General features: G+C 39.0%; 1 protein-coding gene across 4 annotated transcripts in view; it reads right to left on the bottom strand.

Moving 5' to 3' along the window:
- HHAT (hedgehog acyltransferase) overlaps positions 1–26,461 on the bottom strand; it is a 205,609-nt gene that overhangs the window by 49,941 nt on the left and 129,207 nt on the right. For all 4 annotated transcript variants that reach the window (XR_010471604.1, XM_065058374.1, XM_065058375.1 and 1 more), the window contains one exon: positions 16,045–16,189. Coding sequence is in view for 3 of the 4 variants with exons in the window: in XM_065058374.1 (XP_064914446.1) it covers positions 16,045–16,189 (145 nt within the window). In the remaining variant the exon portion in view is untranslated. The remainder of the gene's footprint in view (positions 1–16,044; positions 16,190–26,461) is intronic.

Genomic DNA, 26,461 nt, shown 5'->3' with positions numbered 1-26,461 from the left:
TCAACAGAGTTAAAAATTTCAGCGTGCTGTTTGCAGTTCAAACAAAAATCCTCCCTGCTCCTATAATACCTATTGATATTTGGTAACATCTTTGTGAATGCAATTTATTATACTGAAATCTCCTCTTGTGCTTCTTAAATCCCATTACTGATTTACCTCCTCCTGAATCCATTATCCAAAAAATAATGCTGCTGGTGCCAAATACATAATTTCATTAATCATTTGTATGCTACTCATTCTCCTCAGGCAGTTGTCTGCTCTTTGATGTCCTCGAACTATTTTTATTCTCCTATATGAAGACATGTTCAGGGTGATATTGGGATTGGGGAGGGGGAAGGAACCCACAAAACCCATGATATCCTAAATGGTCACTGATCTGTGACAGTTATTGCAGAGCAATATTACTGTCAGTCTGCCAGTCAAAAATGATAGGTTACCCATCACACATCCTCTAGCCCAGAGTGAATTCTGATGTCTTTCAATGACCACCAGTAAAATTTGAAACTGTCAAAAAGAACTATCTGACAAAGAATGAATAGAAATGAAAGTAGTCAGAGAAAGAGCCATGCATTTAATTCTTTCCTGGAAAAGACTAAGAAAAAGGATTTAAAAGGATTAAATGTGAACAAAACAACAAAACAAGGGCAACGTGCCTGCTTTCATGCCTTGCAAGTACACTGTCTGCTAAATACAAAGCCTCACTAATGTCTTGTGGTATTTCAGTAAAATATAAGTGTTGATGAAGTCAAACACACGTATGCTTTCCTGGAGCCAGCTCTGCTAATAATAATGATGATAACAAAGGCTCACACCACCAAATGTTTGGTTGGTTTGTTAAGGGAATTAGGGAAAGAACATACAAAAAGGAATTTTACCAGGGACAAAATTTGAGATGACTGAATATGGTTTGGGTTTTATTCCAGATTACACTATGTTGCAGGAAATGACATAGTTTTTGATCCTTTCGAAGGGTTTTATATTCTTTTTAAGGCAAATGAAAGAGAAATACAGCCAAAAGGTGTTATACTTCATGATGTTTCACTTCAAAATGGTGGACATAACAGAAACAACTCACCCTACATGTGATAAATGAGCATATTTTGTTTTAGAATTAAAGTAAAAGAGTAAAAGAACAAACGGTCAGGGGTAGCACAGCCAGAGTAGGCGGGCTTTAAATCTTTCCTAGACCTTAGCTGGACTTCATTAAACCACAGTAGAGTCTAGCAGTCTCCAGCCTGCTGACAGCTGTTGCAGGTTGTCAATTTCAGCAGAAAGTGGAAAAGCTTTACAGCTGCTCTAACCTCTACCAGCAATGAAAAGGTTGTCTTCATTACTGGAGAGTCCAAAGAGCTGTTTCTGTCCTGTCAATCCAAATTCTTTTGAGAGAATCAGCTTTAACAAGAAAAAAGCCCACCTGTTGCCAGCTGTAATGGACATAAGAGCTTTGATTGCTGAAGGAACTTTCATAGGTTTGGTATATTTCTCTAGGTAACATTAACAGTGACCAGAAAAGATTCAGTTTACACTTCAAATAAAAATCAGCATGCATGGAGTTCATAAGCTGCATTAATGCACTATGGGCTTTGGCCTCTCATACCTACAACACAAACAAGGGTGATAGTCCAACATAAAACCCAGTATTAACCCAAAGTAAAGCTTGATCTTTGAAACAAAGTGTTCTTGGATATCTACTGGGACTGTTAAATGGAATTCATGCTGTTATACATATTGAAAAGGAGTAAACTATAAGCTGCCTCGATTCACTTCCTTAACACTGGCTCCATAATCCCACAACCCCACCAGATGTCCAGCAAAGCCAATCAGAACAGCCACAATGAAAGAAAAAAAGAATCCTTTTAAAACTTAGAGAATAGGGGATGAGGGAGAATGGGGGCTAAGTCAGAATACCACTTCCTTGGATATATTAGTATGTCAGATGCCAGACGCCAATAATCTCACAGATTTGGTTCTTCACCACAAGCTCTGAACTGCTCCTGGCGTGACAGAAGCTGATTTGTACCTAACCCTTTACACAACATTAAAAAAAAAAAAAAAGCCTCCAACTCTACATTTCGTACTAGCTGCATTACCATGTCAAAGTCAGTTACCTTGCTCGGGTTATCCTTGGCGGTTGTATCAGTGCCAGCCACACAAGCTAAAGCAGCCAGCCGTGAGATGTGAATCTGCAGTCTGCTTTTATAGATGGAAAGTATTGGTCCGTATTAAATTTTAAGTAGGTATAACTTGCTCATCCAATGGAATGTGCTCTTGCAGTTGAGTTGCTGACCCCACTGGTATCTTGTGCTGCATGATCCACCATCCGTTTTCCTTGTGCTACTTCAGAGTGGGACTGTTTGCTCCACAAACCAGGCCAGTAAAAGGAACTGGACAACAGCTTTTCTCTAAGCAAATAGAGAGTGAGACGCTATGCAAAAGCCATGGAGTAAATCTGCAAAGACAGAGTAGGCTTCAATGCAGGTCTCTCTTCAAGATTTATTTTGCATGAATTGGCAGTGTAAAGAAATGCTTAGGCCAGATCTTTTTCTTGGCTGGGTCTGCCTTGTTTCCATTTCTTTTTTTCTGTCCTCCCTTGTAGTCATTGTCTTCTTTTAATCTCCACTGGAGCTTAAGAAGGAGCTGAGAATACAGCTCCATTTCTTCAGAGCAGCAGTTAAAAGAATATTAATTAATTTTTGTCTTTTGTATTTCTCACACTTTAGTTGCAGTTAAGCCAAAATATCTGACTCCTCTGTCTATAGCAGAGGAGAGCAGAGACCAAACACATATTTGTAAGATATAATTTGTAAGAAATAATGACTGCTTCCTCAGTTCCATAACAGAAATTAAATCCTGCTGTTTCAGGGAGGTGTAACATTATGTACTGCCCTATGCAATTAGGCAGCACTGCCCAGCAATTATGTTCTGCCCTATGCGTGAGGTTATTCACCAAAGTCAGCAGTACATTCACTGACCAGACTTTCAATGAGGCCCACGTAACTTTTATCCTTGCCATGAGCGTCCCCAGTTCTACTGAAAAAGAAGCAAAAGGACCATGTTTACACAACCTTGCCCCTCGTGGCTTGGACTGCTCAGACTGGAGTGTGCACTGGCTCCCACTGTAACAACAGCTTTCACTGTCCTGCACTCTCCAGACCTAGCCTGTTCCTTACTCATTTTTTCCCTGTCTGGTACTGGGTGCTAGATGCATGATACCACAGAAGACAGACCTTTGGGTGTGCCAGGACTGGCCAACTTACTAAAACTCCGTCCACATGACAGTCTGCCACAATGCTGAAAGAATATCTGCACTTTTAAAAAGACTTTTGAGGGTCTTCAGCTGCAGTTTACTTGTAATACCTGAATTAGCCCCATCTAACTAACAAATACTGCTTTCTCTGTTTCTGCTGCATGCTCATCCAAGAAAAACAAAGACAGATCCTCAATGTCTAGCATGAAACTTCTCCTCTTCACTGGTAAGGTTAGCTATTATCAGCATATCACTTGGCTGGCCTGCAACAAGCTATTAATTATAGAGCTCAAGTTATAACTGTTAACTTTTCATAGAAGGATGATTTAGTGAATAGGACTAATGATTCCTGATTTCTCCATGTACTTGTGCCCCTGACTTAATATGCAACATTGGCCAAATCACATTATGAGAGTTGTATCAACTTGGGCACAATACTGTTTACACACTTTGCTGAGCACTAGGAAAGCTTTTGGCATGTGGACAAAAACAAGGTGCTAAATACAGTAATCTGCTCTCATAGACTTATGTTTAAAATAGTGTTAAAAGTCTCTTTGGGGGTCACTGATGGTTTTCCATCAGGGCTGTAGTGATGGTTTTCCCCTGTAGGCCGCGATGATCCTTCTTTGGCTCTACCTGCCGACTCACAGAAGCACTTAGCTGTCTTAGTCATGCAGATCTCCTGTTATATTTGATGAAGTGGCAACCAATCTGTGTAAGAAAATGCTGGAAAACAGAATCTCCTTCTGCTTGGTCATCTTTAGTAAGGCTAGGAATAAGATCAGCTAGAAGGAGACTGCTTTTGCAGGAAGTAATATCCAAACTGCCATGCAAAAACTCCTTCTAGCACACCTGGGGTGTGACAAAAACTGAATCTATAACTTTTTTCATAGCTTTTATGCAATAGCTGTGGTCTCAAATGGCCAAACCATTGACAAGAGAGGGAGTTCAGTCTCCAGGCTTATTCCACTGCTAGAGCAGTTTGCAGACCCACCTTGATCCTGCCAAGTTCCTGCTAAACAACGGCAACTTTATCCCAACCCTTCTTCCCAGTTTGGATACCACAGGCACAGTAAAAAAATCAGGCTGTACAAATTCTCAGTTGCTCCTGACCTGGAAAAAATTTGAACTTAAACTAAGGCAAAATACTGTACATGCCATTAGCAATTCTCTAGTGTTTTTCAGTCATTTCATTTTCCACATTGCTAATCAGTCTACAGTTTGATGTTTCTTAAACATTTAAACATGCTAGTTGGACAGGAATAAGCAAATCATCTCCTGTCTCGATATTGGAATAAAAAGAAAAATAAGATACCCACATGTTGGACTTCATCTGTACTGAACTGTGCCCATGTCTTGAAGATTATCTTGTTCCACAGGTGTGTTTTAATTTCTGATTTGCTACACTAAGAACATAACTGAGGCAGTTTTTATATACAGTTATGAAGGAATATATAAAACATTCTCAGCTGCATGCAACAGATGCTAGAACAAAGATCACTGTTTTAAGCATTCTGCATACAAAGGTAATAGCAACTGGGCCAACATTAAGATTCTCTGATTTGCTGGTTTTCAACTATTTACATAAAAACTATTTGTTAAATAGAAAATGCCTTCACTATTTACTAACAGACAAAGGGGTTGGGGTAAAGCATTATAGTCACAATATTCAAGTCTAAACCACTTCCAATTATTTGCAAACTATTCCTCACTGTAGGATGCATATTAACCTGCAGGTAATGGAACAATATACAATCTACACTTTTCTTTCAATGTTAAGAACTGCCGAAGAAGATATTTTCCCATCTGAACAATGCAACTACTTCAATAACACTTTACTACTATTTCTAAAGAGACAAACAACCCTCTCCCACAACAATACTCCACACAAGTAGCACGACTTGACTTTTTTTCAATACAGATGCAAGATAAATCTTTATTCAGAAATAAAAGTCCCACCAGTGGGAGAATTTTTATGGATAATTGGTATTATAATACACAAGTCACTCTTCTCCCAGGATTGCTTCAAAGCCTAAGTTAGAATTTGCACAAGGATTATTATATTTGATAGAAGGCTTAGCTGTGGGTCTAATAAAAACCACATGAAAGAGAGCAGAAATAATGAAAATCAATAGTTAGAAGCATGGATGCTAACAACACCAAAAACTCTGTTTTGCAAGCTGCAAAAGTAAGGAAGTACCTTTAAAAAATAATCAGAATAACTAAATCAATTATTAACAACAGAGAATATTTTTTTGCTTAAGATGCTTAAATACTGGCATGCTGCTCTGTAGCTAAAAATGACTCACACCATTTACTGCTAACTAGTAGAATGGGCAGGAATACACAGGGCTGGCAGCTTAACAGAGATTCAAGGAAAAGAAGACTTGGGTATCTCAACAACTGTGAGAAATAAAACACATCTTGTTAAAGCATGGAGGGATAAGACATTTGTAAGAGGCTTTTAGGATAACCTACTAACAGTGAAAAATCAACACCCAGGAAGATATCTGCAACCTAACAAGTCACAACTGGTTTTCAGTAGATGCTCTCCTTATATTGGGAAATTTAGAAACAGTAAATGAGAAAAGGGAAAGATAAAATGGAAGACAGTTCATTAAATAAAAACTACCCTAATATTGGAAGTCTATTACTTTCTTGGAAGAAACATTCTTGAGGAATTTCCCTGCTCTAAAATGTATAATTATTTCACTACAGATTGAACAGCAAGCAGCAGATGTAATTTGTAACAACAACTGGGAACTCCAACTTTACGACTGGATTTAAGACATTAATATTTATCGCATTTATTTGGTCTAGTATCTCAGCTACATACTGTCACCTACACACACACGCATATGCACTGACAGAAAAATGGAACATTTCTAGGATTACTGAAGTTAAGTTTGCCCCACCGCATGGGGCCGTTTCTCATAGGGTTTGATTAAGTCCACTGAAGTCTGATATATTCCAGTTTGGGCACGAACTTAAATCCCAGCTATGAACAGTAGAACAGTAGATCTTTGTGGACTGGGATCAAGTGCACTAAAAAAACATGCCACAGCACGCAAGTTAGTAAGAAACATGATGACAGGAGCTAGAAGACATTTCACAGAACTGTCAGCATTTATGAGGGTGTAAGTCTACAAATTTTATCAAATATGAATACAATGTTTTGCTTTCTCCCTCTCAGAAAAAAAACCCAAACCAAAACCCTACCCCAAAAAACAACGAGAAAAGACCTAATTAAATCAGTCGGTTTTCCGCAGAATTCTTGTACTTTCAGTTTTTCTATTATTTACAGAAGTGTCTATTTAATTAATGGCTGAAATAAATTCATTCAGAGATAAAAAGAAAGATGCTACAATAGTCTGAGACAACTATCTTGGTTTGTGAATAGAGAATTACAGACAGAACAGCATTAGTGTAAAAATGTTGCCTACTCATGCAGCAGAACTGGGCTACAGTCTCATAAAAACTCCTGTCAAGCTTCCTCAGTGAGAAAAATAAGCTCTTAACTGCTTTTCCCTCCTGTTGCACAGGCAACCCAACCTTTAGAAGAGGATCAGCGTCCTCTGTGGCCCATGCACCTTCACAACAGAATTGTTAAGAGCATCTCTGGCAGCAAAGTCAGAGATGCAAGAGCCAGAAGGAACACAGCTTGAATTTCCCATCTCAAGCTGATAATGCAGGGCTGGCATTTGTAAAAAAAAAAAAAAAAAAAAAGGGTGTTTTTTTCCTATAAGCTGAGAAAATTTGATCTAGCAGGCTCCAAGTGGCAGTAATTGTGGAACCCCACAATGCGGTTTTAACATCATTTTTCAGGAAATAAACAACTTAGAAAGTTGCCATGAAAGTCTCAATGATTGCAAAACTAAATACAGCTGGTGTTCCAGTTCCTGCTGTTATATAGTTACTTTCTGTATTTGGGAACTGCACTCCCAGTAAGCATTTGAAAAAAGTGAGAGAGTCAGGACTAGTTCAAATCTGAAGACAGATGAAAGGAGCTGACAGAAGGAAGCAACAGGATTCAATGATGAGAAAGAAGCAGCAGCTACAAGACTCCTGGAAATTTCTGAATAGGGGAAAAGAAGATTGCATCATTCTTCAGAGAACTTTTTTCAACTGTTGTTAAGTCTTCGCTGAAATTATGGCTCTTACTAATCAGTGGCATGCTTGCCACCACATCCATGAGTTCATTTCTGTATAAATTTCCCAATAAGCACAGTGACACAGTAAGTATTAAACAGCAATTCAAGTATTTTATATGAGGCTATGTTACTGTGAGTCATTGTGAGACTCCTGCTGTGTATGGCAAAAAACCCAGGGCAATGAGAAGGCAAAACTGTGAGCATCCCCTGCCCTCCTAAGGTTCTTGTCCGGGCTATTTTGCATGGCAAGAGGCAGCAAGTGCAACAGATGGGAAGAGAAACAGCCACGCTCAGTGTGGGTCACTTCACTTCTTCCTCTACAATACAAGGCCCAAACTGTCTCTTCACACTCAACACTGAGGATGAGCAGGACCTGGAGTGGAGAAAAAAGCTGATGTTCCTCAAAAATTACTCTTGCTGGCCATGCATGGCAAAAAAGATCTGGCGTAGACACAGGTACCTTCCCACCTTCCAGTGTTGCTTCTGGAAGCAACAACACTGCTCCCCTTGGCAGAGTCCCTGCTGGTTAACCTGTAACTCACAGGGAAAATGAGGAACGCTATTCCTGTCTTGTTAGCAATTCCCAAAGAATGCTTTCAAGAAAATGTGGTTCCAAGGGTATTCCTACCTGGCCTGTTGACGTGTCTGTCACTGTACATTATGTGTATAAGGACCCAAAAGAGAAAGGCATACAAGATAATTTTTTTTAAGAAGTTCTCCCATTAATTTAAAAACCATTCCCATCCTCTTACTTCTTTGCTGAGCTCTGCTATAGGAATTACAAGCTGAATTACATGTTGACAAGCAGTCATGTGGTCATGGCAATTTTAAGTTTTTTTGAGACAAAAACTAGTTTTATTTTTTATGTTCATGCTATATTTAAGACATAAAGAATCCACACATTCAAACTAGTTTAGCCTCTGAAACAGCACATACTAATCTGCTACACCAGTAAGACATGCATGTTTGGTGGTATCATTCATTCCAGCTTCCACACTAAGCACATCACTACCAGCAAGGTGTGGACTTGGCCAACCCACTACAACAACTCCTCTTTGTACACTTGACTGGCATAATTACAATGATAAGAAAACATTGTATGAATCTTGCCCAAGTCATTTGTTAAATAGCAAACCTGTTGTCTGTTTATAAAAGAGCTGTACATTGCCAAGAAGGCAGCGCAATGGAGGAACTACCCCCCGTTTTCTGTGTGCCGTGTAGTTTACTTAGTTCTGTAAGTCATGTAGAACACAATGCACAACAGTGAACACTGCACATGTAGCCACAGTGTAGACTCTCCTGCATTTTCTGTACTTGTGCATGCACTAAGTAAAACAAAGGCTTTGACATGGTTTGTGAGAGGTAGGTCCTTTCCGACTGATTCTGACCCTGCAATCATATTGATCCCAGCAGATGTGTCTGCACACATTCTGAGGCTTTCCAAATAGAAGGATCTTTCTGCATTGATTTGATTGCAGGTTCAGGCCTTGAGATTATAAAGACAAATAGTAAACTTTCGAGATCCAACAGCAGCAGTTGAATGTAAATGTGGCAATTCTCCAACAATTTTCACATACAACAGAGGCTCAAACCAACAGAAAATGGCAGAACATGCTTTATTGTTTCAACTCTAAAGAAACCTTCGCAAAAGTGTGAATATTTGCTTTTATACAGCTCTCATCCTTTGAGAAGTGAAGGGGAAAAATATCACTGCCTCCTTATTACTGCAGACTAAAATTTCTTTTTCTTGGTATTTTGCCAATTCACTTCCCAATGAACTGCACCCACCAAGCAAGGTCATATAAATGATTGTAAAAACAAGTTTCCTTTGTGCATGAAGAGGAAGGGATCATTTTTTAAAATGTGACATCTTTAGTACTATTTCTGCCACTATGCAATAGTTCTTTAAATTATGCAATCCATCAATATAGCATTCATAAATGTATTTTTAGAAAAAATGAACTTAAGTAAGTTTCTGTGTAACAGCAGCAAGTGGGATTTCTCAGTGAAAATCTGGAGGAACAGGAATGCTGCAAGACCATATGCCAGTTACTCTACAGCAGAATCTTTGTTCCACCTCTTTTTGTTAGCTTCCCTCAGTCCTTAAAATGAATTAAATCTGCTAACTAAGCTAAGTAGCAATATTCAGATAGTCTGTGAAGGGAGAGATGCTGTCGTATGAAGTGCTGATCATCCTGAGATGTTTTTCCTACACTCATTATTACAGCAAATGAGGCGTATGATCAGCAACACATCTAATGGGCAAACATGGCCTTACATGAGCCAGACTAAAGCATACAACAACCAATACAGGAATCTCTTGCCTTTTTTTGTTATTGACATCTCGCACATGGAGTTAGACAATAACGAAGTTGTGGTTTTCAACCACTCAACCACTAACATACAAGTAATTTTTTGTAGAAAAAGGACCTAGATTCACTGTCTTCAAAATCAAGTGCAAAATTTCTAATGGTAACAGCAGTCCAGGATGGTGTCTTGAAGGATCCTGATAGCCTTTCAATTCTCAATTCATTCACTACGTGATATACATAAAATAAATGTAAATTCTGAGAATAATCTTCAATAATGCAATAAGGTGCAATTATAAAAAAGCATCATTTTAATTTAATGTCATAAGATAATGGTCTACTGTTTCTGCCAAAGCAAGCCAAAAATTCCACATTTATGCATGTTACACCAAACTCCTTGGCTCACCCAAACATCTGCATTTGTATGCCATCATCACGGAAATTCTCACTTGCAAGTCAATGTCTAAGGTGTCTTGTGAAACACAATCTGAGGTAGTGATGTACAGCTGTGAAGAAGTCCAAAGCCTTTCTGCCTCCATAAACTAGGTCAAGTGATGAGAAAACGTCTTTTCCCTATAAATTAACCAAATAACTGAATTCTGATCAGCATAAAACACAATTTTGCTTCAAAGCAAGTCAAAAGGGAAATATGGAGGCAAAATAAAGGCTTCACCATCTTCAACCAGCAAACAAATACTAGACATTGAGAAATCAGCTTTAGTTTTGCATAGTGCCATGGTTTTAAATGCTCTCAGAAATTTATCAAATGAAATATTCATATGCAGCACTATGCACTTCATCCTAAATACTAGAAGCGAAGACCAAGTATGAAACTGCAAATAATTTCAGACTCCTCTATGAGAGTATTTGTCAGCAGTTTAAAATTGCACCATGATTTCCACTAAATTGCACCTCTAGCCCCAATACTATGGACTTTTTTCCCCATCAGATCACCAAACTTCATAAAGAAACTGTTACCAAATGTTACTAAAACTGCATTTTTTTAAATTACCATGGTCCTTAACTTACTGCAGAAATCTATAAATCCTAATAAAAATCCTGGTGTTCTGTTCACAGATTTCTCTTCCATGTAAACAGCTGTATCTGCTGATAAACCACCTGGAAAAAACAGAGTTTGGAACAGGTCTGGGACCATTCAGAGGTTCAGTACTTCCTACATTGCTTGACAGACTTTTGTCCACATGGACACTGTCCTCCAGAGATGGCAATCAAACAGCCTCCCTAGGTAATGTGTTTCAATACTTTCGCCATCTTACAGTTTGAAGATTTCTCCTACCTCAACTGAAGCTTCCTTGCTACATTTTACAGGGTTTTTTTCCTTCTCCTGACCTCTCTAGGAATGCAGAATAGCTTGGTAATGTTTTCTTTGAAGAAATGTCTACATACCTATTTCTCTCCCGAATACTTTCCTCTCAACACAAAACAATGCCATTTATTTCATGGTCATGGCTCCTAGACTTGTGAAAGATGTTGCTGTAGTTCCCTCTCCCTATTTGTCAGATGATAACTATTTTTTTTAAACTGCAGTAACCAAAACTGGACATATTTTAACTTTAACCTTCAGAACATCATGTAGGAGAAGAGGTTATTTTATGCATTTTACACTGCTGTCAATGCATCCTGGTGTAAGATCTTTTTTGTTGTAAGCGGTTCATGAACTAAGTTTGCAATCTGGCAGAACAGTCAGATACTGCCCATTGCAGGACTTCTGCCCAACTGTACTCCTTTGGCGAAGGTGAAATTCACTCTTAGCTGGCTGTCTGCTAAAGGACACCTTCTCAAAGGCTGGACATTCAATCTAATCTGAACTAGCCTATACAAAATGCCTCTGAACTCAGTGAAGAGTGACAACGCATCTCATCCCATGCTAAGATAGATGCATTTGGGATAAACTGCCCTCAAGAGAGGCACTCCTCACAATTTAGCAAGGTAAATTGGATACTCAAAGTACTGGTTTATAGCTAAGTTAAATGACAGCTGTCCAATTTGCAGACAGCTATTCAAAGTAAAATATACCTGACACACACCATGTGCTTTCCTCATCGATCTGGACTCTGCACCTCGCAAGCCAGAGAAAGTGGAGGAAGCATTTTATACTTTTATCACCCAATATACTTGTGTCCCCTCCCAGCTTAATGCCTTTGGCCATGCTTGCTAAGGTAAGCCAGCCTCTTAACCGAAAGCACTGCACCGTGCTGGTCCCAGGAGAGAGCCCTTCCAAAGAGAACCCCGCTCATTGGAGCCTCTTATTTTGAAGCGTAGGATTAATTAATTAATTACCCTGAAGACAGGATGAAAACCAGTTTGTTAGGTAGAAGACATTTCTCCTGCTTTCTTTGCTTTCTTATTAGAATGACACCGTCTCATATGATAAAAGTCTTACTAAAAAAAGTCAGAGCAAATGCTTGTTGTAGGAACTGTTTTCTTTGTAAATAACTTATGGGTCCAAATTAACAAGCATTAAGGCTGGTCTGAACTGTTTAAGAACAAATTTAAGAACAAATACTCATACATATAAGACACACACACTCCTGCTCTCATAATTTTGACAATAGTGATTTTAATGATGCACAGAAATTAATTTTAAAGCCAGATAAATATAACTTATTTTTCACACGAGGAAAGCAAATACTAAAAACTACTGCTACCTGGCACGCTCAAATATAAGTTCTCCTTGTCAGCGGTATGGGAGCTGTGGAAAGCACTGCCAAGGCACTGTAAATCAGTTCAAGTATCAGTCAAGTGAGACTTCTGGGAAAAGAGGAGGGATTACTATGGCATGGCAAGGGGCATTGCAGCACGCAAAGCCTACCACACATGAGAAACTACTTCTTCCAAATCCTGTTCCTAGAAAGCAATCCACAAATCTTTGACAACAAAGGTAGCTCACTTGCACAGTCCTCCCTGCATTGACTATGCTGGCCTGGGCTCTAACTGCTTTCACACCCATGGCCTCTCCTCCGCACGCTCAGACAACTGTATAGATTTTTTATAATATTCAGTCTTTGCAAAAGAACACAATAGATCCTGTTCAGTAACCGAAGAGCAAAACTAGAAGTGCATTTCATACATCTTCAGCTTCAGTAAAATTTCCTTTTCAGAGTTAGCCATTTTAAATTTTCATCACTGTCACACACATGCTAATGTGCTCTCCAAGCACTGGCTTTTAGATATTATACAAGAGAACTTGTAATTTCTGACTACAAAGTGCTATACGTTGGGCATTTAGGATTTTAAAATACTTATATTCTGAGGTTCATTTACTTGCTAGAGCTGAAAATGCCATGCTCAACGCCTAAAGCTGCACCTAAACCTGGAGATCTGCTTTCTGCTCTGAGATGTATTTTATTGCTCGAGTTTAGCATACGTTCTTGACTAATTTTGTTAGGGACCTACATATGCCAATTATATTTACAAACTGAGAAATGCACATCTATTCTCTTCTTCCTACTGTATACATACAAAATCTCTGTAGATAAAACTCTGTAGAACTTAAACAAAGGAAAGGAACTGACTATTCTTTGCAGCTGATGCCAGGTGGACAGCTTGCTTTCCACAGCTCTCTATTCCTTACCTGATGTCTGTTCCTTACCTCCTTATGTCACACTCTTGCTGCAGAGCCCTCTGCTACCTCAACTAATCTCAAGTCTTGCTGCCCAGGTTGCTGTGAATATAGAGATGTCCTCCAAATGCAAATGTCTACTCTCTAGATTTGGTTTTAGAGTCATGCAAAACCCAGCTTACATTTCCTAAACTAAGATAAATTTCAAACAGATCAAGAGCAAGAATAGGATTTTTATATTATAGCCTAAAATTCATCAAGTATTTTCTCTCTACTCGACCCAAAGCTAAAAATTATTGACTCAGTTTAACTAGATACACATCTACCACATCTTAGTAATGTAATGGACATTATAATGTTGCTTTGTCTACCAAGTGCAAGGACACAGATTTGGATATTATGCAGAGAAGTGGTTTGGGGGTCCCTTGCCAGATTTCTGAATTACTCTTCACAAGACAGTGATGGGAGATCAACATCTGTTTCCATCAAAGCTCTTCAACATCGTAGTGCACAAGATAAAATATTCATGCATGAGAACTTAATGTTACTTCCATCACACCAGAATTACAATTTAAAAATAAAAACCTACACCAAACACCCTCCTGCCTCACAAAACACCCACCCACTACCACCACCCATACACTTCTTCAAACAAGACAGGCATATCCACATTTAATTTTTTGTGAAGGTAATGACAAAAACTTGAGTTGAAGACAAGCAGCTAGATCATCTCATCTGTCCTTGGCCTAACAAAAGAATGCCCAAAGAGTATATATTGTAGTATTTAGTTTGGTCTAAATATATTGACGAACTGAATTCACCATAACAGTGAAAGCTAGACACAAATTGATTTATCTTTACCTTTTAGTATTGCATTCTCCAAACACATCTCCTACACACCAGCACTTAAATTTACTCTAAATTGAAGACAATAGTTCTGAACAATCCTTCTGGATTTGACTTTCAATGCGCAGCAATTGTTCGACAGTAGGAAAACCACAACGGAGCAGGAATGTTGATACAATCAGATCTTAGTGGGTGTTTCAGACACATGAGTTGTTAGAATCATAATGCAGTAATAGAATATACTCAGTCATCTGTGTGATCAAGCTTAACACTGAGATTTCTACTAGTAGAGTATGAGCTGCACTAAGCAAAAGCTTTCATGTTCTAAAAATAAAGCTAATTTGATTAACACATGATGGAGACAAAGTTGCACTTGACTAAACTCATTTCCTATTCCTATCTTAGGCATCCAGTACCTAATACTGAAGTAACTAGATGTACTCAAGCTATATGCAGAGCAATAGGCCAAAGAAGTATTAAAGAAAAAAAACAAACCAAACCAAACCAAAACCCACAACACCACCAACCCAAACCTAGAACAACAATCAATAATCGATCCATTTTAATTAATGTTCTACTTGCTAAAACCCCAGCATTCCGCCAACTGCTAACAGTTCTGAACAGGAACGCTTACTTTCTCCGTTTATAATACACAAACTGCATTAAGAAAACAATCCTGAAACAGACAATTTCACTAGTGCTTTTTTTTAATACATAGGAAGTGATGTCTAACTGTACTTCTGAACTTATTCTCTCAGCTATTTTTTTTTTGTTTTACTGAAACTATTAACCAGCTAACTGGGAGGAAACAATTTCAGAGAAAACAAAGCCTTTTTAAGAAAACAGAAAACAAATCTTTTATGTTTTAAGAGCAAAAACCAAACATGAATAAGTATTTCACCTCATCTTCACAGCCCAATATTAACAAAAAGCTTCACTATATTTTATGCTAAAAATGTACCTTTCCTAGGGCTGTTTGAATGGGTTTTTTTGCTTGAGCTCAGAAGAATAATCATTGAGTTCATGCACATAACTTACTCTTTAATACTTTCATTATTTTGGGATGCTAAAGTAGGACCTTGGAACCTCAGAGCTAAATTTTAAACCACTGCAAGGAACAAGAGGGCGAACACTGCATGAAGGAGCAATATACAGTGGTGGTCTTTCTAGGAGAGCACTTCTAGGCACAGAAGCCTATTAGTATTTCCCTCCTGAGGAAGAAATATTCCTCTACAAGACCTTTATTTGATGATGTGGGGCTCTGGCAGCAATAAGAACCTCGGAAGAAAACTGTTCCTGCTTACATTGAGCTCTGGAAAAAAAACAAAAAACCAAAAACAAACAAACAAACAAAAAACCAATTGGATTTGTCTCCCGAGTCAGCTCACAGCATAGTGCTCGCTGCATACTGCTTATTCAGCAACACCACAGCCTGATGCTGTCACCCAAATACCCCTGTCCTCAATGTGCCTACCCTGACAACATATCCACTACAAAAAAAAGACTTAATTGTTTAATTGCACTGTATTTTGCAGATCCTATTTACTAATCTTCCACAGCATCTATGGGCTTGGCTTTAGTACACCTGTTCTTATTGACATACATGAAATGCAGAAAAGGAAAAAAGAATCCAACCTGGCTAATTTGTCACACATTTATTATTTGATCTTCAGTAATTTCACTGATAACTCTCTTCCTAGATTTGATGAAAGAAAAGCAATGTTTCTTTGTAGTCACACAGCCTGCAAAGCTATTTAGATTTTGTCAGACAGTTTTTTTATGGTTTCAAACAGCAACACAAAAAAAGTTACTCCCAGTTAGTGGAATGAGAGAACGACACAGCTCAGCCCACCCAAGGTAATAGTGGGAAAGCTCTGTTATCTAGAAAACACATAAAAATAAACTTGCCTTCCATAAAGATCCTGTTCCAGTAGATTTTTCCAACATGATTTCCTCCAAGAAATATTAGATTTGATAAAATCAGCATTGAAGTGCTAACAGATGCTAGGACAGCATGAAGTCGACGACGAATTCTTGGAGAGAAGAAACGCTCCTGAGAGGCAAAAAAAAAGGTGCAGATGAAGTTAACAATCCCCATAATTTTTCAAGTAAGGTTAGAAAAAGAAATTGCAGTTACAATAAACAACTTCTATACAGAAGCTCAAATCCTTATGGAACAGACCCCAAAGCTTTTAAAGCGTCTAGCAGAACTCCCACCAAGTCCCACCAAGACTTAATGATAAAGAGGGGTCTTGAATCACAGCTGAGGCTGGAAGGGACCTAGAGGCTGGAGGTTACCTAGAAAGGTGATCAAACCAGGGTCAGCCAGAGCAGGCTGCTCAGGACTGTGTCCAGTTCAGCTTAGAATATTGCCAGTGATGAAGGCTGCACAACCTCACTGGGCAACCTGTGCTGGTGTTTGATTACCCTCACAGTAAAAAAGTTTTTCTTACATCTAAATGGAATTTCTTGTATTTCAGTTCATGCCCATGGCCTTTTGTCCTGTTGCTAAATACCACTGAGAAGAGTCTGGCTTTGTCTTCTTCCCCCCAACAATTATGTATTTATACACATAGGTAAGATGCCCTCTCAGCCTTCTCTTCTCCAGGCTGAACAGCCCCAGCTCTTTCAGCCTCTCTTACGGCTGATGCTCCAGTCCCTTCACCATCTTTGTGGCCCTTTGCTGGACTCAATCCAATATGTCCAGGTCTGTCTTGTACTGGGGAGCCCAGAACTGGACACAGATCTACACATTCTCTATATAATGTTTTTTTTTTAAATTAAATGTACTCATTGATGAATTTTTGTTGATGGATGTAAGCAGTAATGACATGCTTCTGGCGTGGATAATACTATCCAATAAGTTCCAACATGGACTAAAGCACTTCAGTACAAAAGAAAACAGCATCAAATAACTTCAGAAGTCATTAATTTTTTTGCTAATTAATAAGACTTCACAGAAAGATTACAGAGTCAGATCAGAGCTGGTTGTTGCAATGACTCTTAATTAACAGCTGATTTCATATTGGAGAAATGTAAATACACATGCAGTCCCAAACTTTTTTTCAGTGCAAATACTACTGCTCACATTTGAGAAGCGTAAGTATCTGTTGTAAAGTTTTTGCTACTGTTGTTGTAATGATACAAATAAATTATGTCTCTCTCCACCATATACTAGTTTACATTTTTCTGAATCTATACTTTGCATTATCATCTGAGGTGTGAGTGCAGCACAGAGACTGCAAGAAGATGGTGAAAGAAGGATGAGAAAGTTTTAGCTTTCTCCAATATTCATTGGTTAGAACAAATTATAAAAAGCATTATAGCACATCACATGGAACTCTTGTCTCATTACTGCATAAGGAAAAATATCTCAGCCCCAGGCTGAAAGCCTCTTTACATAAGGCCTGAATCTGCAAAAGACCAAATGCTCCATGTGTAAAGTGAGGAGCATTTGCCAGGCGTGGGAACTAAGGAAAATACCAGGAGCTTCTCAGCCTTCATGTCATAAATGCTGGCGTTACAGAAAACAGTCTTGTGACTGCAGCATGAAAAGAAAACCAGCAGCAATTAATCTTTAATAGCTGCAGCCACAAATTCATGCTCAGATACGTGAAACAACATAAACACATGCTCAAAGCAGACCTAAAAATATATTCCTAGACAACTCAATTGCTAGTTTTGTAAACATCAAAACAAATATTTCAACTGCTAGGTTATAAAGTGACAAAACTTCAAATAAATTACAGTTACAAGCATAAATATAAGAATTTAACGCATTACTGCAAAGTAGATCTCCGGTAAATGGAATGTTAGCCCCAGTCAGAACTATATCTAGTGTATGAGTCAGTCTGAGTCAGCACAAAAATGGGGATAGATCAGCTTCAAGGAAAAGCACTCCCTATCAGGCTGTACACGCAATATAGCAACAGTCCATCTTCCATACAATGCTAGGAAAAACATGCATGTATGAAAACAGAGAATGACATTTTTCTCTGAGAGTTCTGGATCAAAACTAAGGCATCATAAAATAAGGGTAGAGAATATAAGATAATTATATAAATATTCACAGACAACAACAGCTCGTTAGTGAAACAACTTTTTCCCTTTCTAGTACTTTGCATCTCCAAAACTGCCCAAGGACTTCCAAAACATTCTCATCAGTTTATACACAGGCAGAGGATATCTTAAGTTTGTCTAGTCCTGAAATGCACAGTATGAATCCATAGTCCCATATATGAAAAATATATACCTTTTCAGAATGCTTAAGTGTATGTAAATAGATAAAATCTTTCAAATCTTCCTACTAAATTCATGTTAACAATCAAGTTTAAATAGGGAGCAGTTATGATCATGGTAGCTTGATCTGTTGTGTTAAGTGTCACCAAATTTACTCCCTTCTTACACCATGCTAATTAATTCCGATTGGGCTGCAGCTTATCTATAGGGCACAGTCTATCACCGGATCTAACTTTCACTCTCCCTTTGTCTATCAAACTTACTCATCAGCTCTATAGAGGAAGTTTTAATCAGGAAAGGGGGAAAAAAAAGAATCTTCTGGTAAAGCTGTAGAAAGAGGTAGGGATGGATAACCCGTTGGACAGCTGCTGCTGGACTGCATCTTCCAGCAAGCATCTTCCACTAAGGCACTGATTAGACCTGGTGAGTTTGTGAGGTCTGCCCATTTTGCAGTCCAAAGCAGTATGACCAAGGCAAACAACATGAATACCTAAAAAAGCTCTGCTACTTAAAACAAACAAACAAACAAAACAAACAACAAACAAACAACAACAACAACAAAAACGCAAATCAAAACCCAGGTATCGCATATAAAACATCACAATCTACAGAAGTGCTATATGTTAAACAGTACAAATTAACTGCTATACAGAAAATAAAAGCCTTTTGTCATTTATAAGGTATAAGAATCATAAAATCATAGAATGTCCTGAGTTGGAAGGGACCCACAAGGATCATCAAGTCCAACTCCTGTCCCTGCACATGACAACTCCACAGTTCACACTATGTGTCTGAAGGTGTTGTCCAGTCTCTTCTTGAACACTGTCAGGCTTGGGGCTGTGACACCTCCCTGGGGAGCCTGTTCCAGTGTCCACCACCCTCTGGGGGAAGAACCTTTTCCTCATGTCCAACCTAAACTTCCCCTGGCACATATTCCTGCCATTCCCTTGGGTTGTGTGGTCACTAAAGAGTAGAGTTCAGCGCCTGCCCTTCCTTCTCCCCTTGTGAAGAATCTGTAGCCACCATGAGGTCTCCCCTCAGCCTCCTCTTCTCCAGGATGAACAAAGTGACTTCAGCAGCTCCTCATATGTCTTCCCTCCAAACCCTTCACCAACTCCGTGTCCCTCTTCTGGACACTCTCCAGTAGCTTAATGTCTTTTTTATCCTGTGTTGCGCAGACCTGCACCCAGTGCTCCAGGTGAGGCCGCACCAGTGCAGAGCAGAGCGGGACAATCATCTCCTGCCCGGCTGGCCATGCTGTGCTGGATGCACCCAGGACACGGGTCCCTCTTGGCTGCCAGGGACACTGTTGGCTCATGTTCAACTTGCGGTCAACCAGAATCCCCAGATCCCTCTCTGCAGAGCTGCTTTCCAGCATCTCGTCCCCCAGTCTGTATGCACAGCCAGTTTAAGAGAAAAACAGTTTAGACAAACACTGAAACCTTTCTGGATTTTGCTCTAGCTAATTTCCATTAACTTTGCTAGGCATTGATCCAAAAAGCAGTAAACATCTTCCTGAGAGTCTTTGATGTCAATGCAGCTTTTACCCAGCTGCAACAAAGGTAAAAAAAAATATAATAATAAAACATTCTTTAAATATCTCATGTCATCTAGGAAAAGCTAACTATTGAAGTACCTGAGCAGCCATTGTGCTCAAATTAATACACTGGAAGCATTAATTTACCCATGAAAAAGGACTCAGGCTGGCCTAGATAACACATAACAACATTTGTGGTTTAAGTATCCACCAGCATGTAGATTTTTCTTAATATACAGCAAATTGTTTTCATCAAAGCAGACAAAATTTTAAAAAACTCTCCACATCCACAACTCTTCATTATGCTATTTAATGCTTTTAATAACATGTTCCATTGCAACAATACAAGCAGCTGCTATGGATTTGTGGTGTTTTTCTGTATTTTACTGCTATCTCCTTCTCTTTCCTCTTTCCTGTTGGAAATACGGCCAGAAGACAGAGTGGCAAAAGAGCCCATGGGGTTAAAATGACAATGAATCTGTGGCTGCCTGGATGAAACCCTTATGTTCGCATCCTTCCTCAATGTTCCATCTTACTTGTAATCTTGCACAAATATTTTGTCATACTTTACTTTTAGTAATCATGATGACCCCCACCTTCTCACACACTGTGAAATACAAGTACTGCAGCATTTTTAGCTAAAAAAAATAAAGAAAAAAATATTTTTAAAAATATATATTGTTGAAACAATCCAAAGACATGAAAGACATGTGGCATGACATAGGAGATGACTTACAAAGGGTGGCTCAAGCCACCTTTGCTGGAACTGAATGAAGTTTGGGTTAGTATTCCAGTTCAGTTCCTGCTGTGCGTGAAAATCAGCCTCAGACATTACTGTCAGATGTTGGGAAAAAAACTCTCCCTGCACATTGCTTGGTCTAGCAAAATTGGGTACCATCAGATCTCTTTCAACTGGGCCTTCTCAGTCATCTTACAAAACTAAATTATACTATCATGTAGTGGGGTACCTTGAAAAGTAAATCCCTGTATACATTTGAAAGGGATGGAAGAAGACAGCCATGAAAAGGATTTGCACAGTCCAAACATTCCCATTCCTAAATCCATCTCCAGTTATACATGCATGTCGTATTTAGCCTCTAAGTGAAAACCAAGCCAAAAATAGGAAGCTTGCGTATCGGTTGTTTCTTGAGAAAGACAGCTTATGAAGGACAACACGTACCAGAATAGATTGTTTGGGTCAGAAGTCAAAGGATTGGATTAGATGATCTTTCAAGGTCCTTTCCAATCCCTAACATTCTTTGATTTTGTGATTCTGTGTGAAATGGTGGAAGTTTGAAGTCAGAGAGGATGTGGGAAAAAATAATAAGTTCATCTGCTTTGCAAGGTAATTACACCACTGTGAGTTCAAAACAAAAAAAATATGGCAGGAGAAGTGGATTCAGACAGCAGAACAACATTTAAAATAACTTCTCTCTAAGGTAATAGCTAATCAATAATATATTTGCATTTTTCACTGATTTACAGGACTGTGTAGAACAGTATTACTGAGTGGAATAGGGAGATGAAATTAAGGTCCAGAAATGTTTTTACTGAATGCATTTACATCTTCCAGCTAGCCAAAAACAGAGAAAATACTTTGGAGAATATTTACTAGCATAAGTCATCCACCCCCTCATGTGGAAGTTGAGGAGACACCCAAGACCAAATTCTTTCCAGCACTCAAAACTAAGCAGTCCTATACAAAATATCACACTCAAGTGTCCTCTTACAGAAATGTATTCCCCAGTATTTCACCACGGACCCAATCGTACACCTTCCTACAGCAACCATTCTTAACCTCGGAACTGGGGTGCAAGTTTTCCACCATGCTGCAAACCCAGCCTGATGACAGTGCCACACGTGGCATGAGGCCTCGTGTGACAGACATTAGCTGGTTACTTCTTGGCAAACGCTCCAAAGATGGGAAACATCTACGTGTGCTGCGTTTGCAATGGATCTCATTTATATAGCAGCTCTGGGACAGATTAAAGCAAACTTCTACATAACGTCAGTGACATTATCAAGCTTGCTCATACTAAAAAACAAGACCCATGAAAGGGAATTAAATTTGCTGCAATTTAAACAAGCGTTCATCTTCGTGGAGTAAAACAGAGATTCACAAAATGTATTTATTTTTTAACTACTCTTCTAGAGACCTGATAATCCAAGCACATGGCAAAATAAGAGCATATGGTAAAACTGGAGAAGTAGTTGAATATTTCTTATGGGAACACATGCCCCATGGAATAACACCGTCAGATGCGATAGCCAGAGTTACAAGAAACATATGGTTGAAACTACATTATTCTATTCTCATCTGCCTTTGGTTTTTAAAGGGTCAAAATAATTTAGTTCATTTTTTAGAAAAGGTGTCTTTTTTAAACATCTAATATTTATTTACTATCTGTTCTACAGATTTCATCGTCTCCCACTTAAACCTATCAGTCAACTCATCCATAATAATTTAAAGATACACAAACTGCACTATTTGTTGTTTTGAAGAAATCAAGCAAATTAACTACCAAGAATATAACACCTAGTCCTGTATTTTCTTTCACTGCCTCTCCCAGTGTACAAAAGGGGAGTAACTGTTCTTCCTACACTTATTAAAGCTCCATCTTTTCTAATTCCTGAATGGTTTTACTAGAGAAGCAATGCTAAAAAGCTAATATAATGTTGACTCATCTTTATGTCACAAAAAACCTGAAAGGAAACATTCTTTGCGATGGCTTGTTATACAGCATTTACAAGGATTTTGACAGGGATGGTTATGGATATTTAAAATGTTTGTGTGTAAAGTTGCTGCAGTGCAGGTGGTGCCATTATACATATCAGGAAAATGCTCAGAAAAAAACCTTAAACCCCTTGCTGAGGGGTTCCTTTTACCAGCGCAATATAAGGATCTGAACCTCATGTTTCTTCAACTGAAGAGTAAGGCCCAACAGAGACCACTCAGTCAATCCTGAAAGCACTTCCAAGTGCTTTCTTTTAGAAAATGTTCTTAGATAAATGATGGTCCAATTCTTCTATATCTACCCCTGAACATTGGTAATTGCCCCATTAGCACAAGAGTGAACACCTCAGTGCATCCCCTGAATCTGGGTCATCCGCAATGCGGCCATTTGCCAAAAATAACGGGACACATAAAAACAAGAGCACGAGTGAAAAGCTGAAAGAGAGCGAGGAGCAGATGGGCCGGTGGGAAGGGAAGTGACACATCCTGACTAACAGTTCCCAGCTATTTTATCGATCTGCAGCTAGGAGCACCGAAAACGGAGGGCAGGGTGTGACTGAGCAGCTGGGGGAGCAGATGGGATGGAGGAAAGGCTGAAAATTGTGACAAAGCTCTGCCAAACAGAATGTCAGTTTATTTAATTTTTAAAGTGAGCAACAGAAATTAAGATGGTTTGGGTCCAAGTAGTGGGGCAACTCCTAAAAATGTTTGCTAATACACACTGTCAATAGGTAATAGTGACAAAAGTGTGTTTGGGAGACTGCAGAAACGATGGGAGGGATTGCATGTGCTCATTAACAAAATGTTGGTAGGAGTTAGGCTTGAAGAGCAGCAGAAGCAAGGGAAAGGCAGCCGATGAGAGGCTGACAGTCGATGTAATACCTACTCCTGCACTCTGAAGCTGAGGGAGAGACGTTGAGTAGGATATAAGAGCAGAGATGGTACCACAGAATTGAAAGGCAACTAAAATAGAGAGTTCTGGTTGAATACACATGCAAAATATCCATTTATGGAATAATCCAAGAGAAACTATGGAATCCCCAGAGCTGTAACAGTAATAAGATAAGGTACAGGCCTGAAAGCAGAGAGTGAACAACATGTGCTTCCAGATCTCATCCATCAACAACTGCCACACCAAATGGAAGAATAAATTTAATTTCTCATCAACGTATATTGTACCCTTCACTAATCATGGTAATCATTCCTGTTTGCTCCATTCTTCATCTAGCTCTAACCCAGACACAGTTCCCTTTACTTTTCTTTGCTTTATTTTTCTGGCTTTTTTTTTTGCTTGCAGTTGTTCCCTCCCTTTGCCCCAAGTTGAACTGTGCCATGAGGTCATCTCCTGTTTCTTTTCAAGGTATATACTTTCTTTCCAAAGCAAAAGTAAAAATTAGCTCCTGGAAGGTTCACAGATGAAGGCGGGGACCGACAACATTTTTCCAAGAGACAGGATGATACAAATGACCTGTAATTCCCTACATCACTCCCATAAAAAGAGGACCACACAATTAAAATCAAGCAGCTGTCAGTTAAGATCTATTTTCACAAATAGAACTTGTTTCTGAATTTAGGAACAAATGCTATATATAGTATTTGAGAAGATACTCATCTTCTCTATTGATGTCTTACCAAACATTCACTCAAAAACGCTGTCTTGCAGTAGCACCAGTTCATTTTTAGATTTTCCAAAAGATCTACATTTATAGCATCTCTCAGCAAACAGCCAACCCCCCCTTCTGTTTGAAGAAAGCCTCCTACCAGCTTGTATGTATGCACTACACTTACATATGCATGTGTGAAAGTTTGACATACACAGAAGTAAATTTCTGTACTGGCTCCTACACTTACTCTTCACCCTCAAAGAACCTGCACAAACATTTTTTTTGAAGTGGCAGCTTGTGAAAAGTGTGAAATGAACAGCATTGAAATGCACCATCCTCTTTTCTGTTTTATGTTTAAAGCAGGGAATTTAACCAAGTAATGTCAGCGGACACACTCCTATAAATGTGTCTGAGCTCTCACCAAGGAAAACCGGTTGAGAGCACCGTGCACTCTCCTCTGTGTCCAGGTCCTTGACATCCTTATTGTTGTTCTTATGGTTCTCATTCTGTTTCTCTCAGTTCCCTAATTCACATTTTTACCTTTTAAATTGCAATCAAATTGGGAAAGGATCTAACTCCACCAATCATTAGTGCTGCATTTTGGTCCCACCCTTATGGCCCTCCCCCACTGCCACTGCGAAACTGTTAACAAATAAATAATAAGACAGTGATAATCCCCGTGGAGACATCTGATAAACACTCTCAGCAAATACAAACCTTGCCTTCCCTGTGGCAAGTTTCTGTAGCCCAAGGCACAGCAGAAAGAGAAGAGTGTGACCAATCCTCGGTACTTTAACTTGTATTTCTCTAACTGTTGACACCTACTGTCTGGACTAATTTTTGAGGTGAACAACAGGGGGAGGCTGTATTCATGTAACACTAACAAAGAAGCACATAACCAGCATCACTCTGCCTTCTTCTCACCCCATAGCATGATTGAGCTGCTTTTCAAAGTGCATGATGACCTGAGCACTAGAAAACTGCCTGATGTCTCCAAAACAGAAGATAAATTAAATAATGCTGGTAGGTGGGAGAAACGTTTTTTTTGTTATGACAACTGAGCAGCTATGCAAGGGGTTTCCCAGCTGCCACTGCAGTATGAAGCAGAGCGGCAATCATCTGGTTAAAGACAGATGGAAAAGCACAACAGTTTCTCCACTGCTGGCATCAAGAATCATATTTCTTGCACAGATCTGACCAAAAACCGGAGGCTTGTACTCAAAAGGTAGGAAACCGTAGAATGTTAGCTCTGAAATCTTACTGCAGCCAGATTTGTCATTCACTGTATAAAAGCCTGTACCATATCACATATGCTTGACTCTCACACAAAACACCACCTATTAGACTCTAAGTCTTTGTTACTGAGTCTAGGGCAAGAAGTTCACTCAGTAAAGAAAACCAGTGTCAGAGTGCAAGTGTGAGTCTGCGTGTGTCTGTGTTTGGGCATTTTTAACAGGACTCTCAAAATGTTCTGGGATCCACTTCCATGAAGACAAATTAACACAAGATGGTAGAGAAGAGAGGAAAAAAAAAATTAAGGAAAAGCAGAAATGTGGCAAGAATTACTTGACTCAGAATTATTGTTGGCTAAGCTAAAAGTCAGTGGGAAAAACCTAGGATGCATCAGGCAGCCCACATTCACCTTTGATGCTCATTCATCAGCTCAGTACAAAACAGCACACTGACAGCTCTACTTGCTGATTCTAGGTATCATAGACAAAGAAAGACCAGTGGTCACAAGTCTGTCCTGGCTGATTTTCACACCTAGGGAAAGGAGTTTCCATTGATTTTCAGTCCGAGTACATTTACTTTGGATAGCAGAGATTTCTGGGTAGACCAATGATATAGCTGAACTCAAGTTGGGGTGGAGGGTGTGGAGGAAGCCCCATCCACTGGTCTGGGTTTTGACATTATGGGTGATACCTACAGGGTGTTTCAAAAACATGGACCAAATTTCAAAGCAATGTGATTTCAAATTGGCTCTCTCTTTTTGAAACACCTTATATATCTCAAAACCCAATTCTGTACTAAAAAATAAGAGTATGATTAAGGGACTGCCCCACCTTATGCCATTACAGATTCTCAGAAAGTGAATCGACAAGCCCAACAGAAGTCTACAAGCAAGCACATAAAAAGGTTATTAAAAAAGTATCATTGGCAATGCTTGTCATTTAACTGAATCACCATCATGCAATTAAAATATGCATGAAT

This window comes from Columba livia, chromosome 3, assembly GCF_036013475.1.
Source record: "Columba livia isolate bColLiv1 breed racing homer chromosome 3, bColLiv1.pat.W.v2, whole genome shotgun sequence".
Classification (NCBI taxonomy): domain Eukaryota; kingdom Metazoa; phylum Chordata; class Aves; order Columbiformes; family Columbidae; genus Columba; species Columba livia.
Note: the sequence above shows the minus strand (reverse complement) of the source record. Positions and strands in the feature narration are given on the sequence as shown.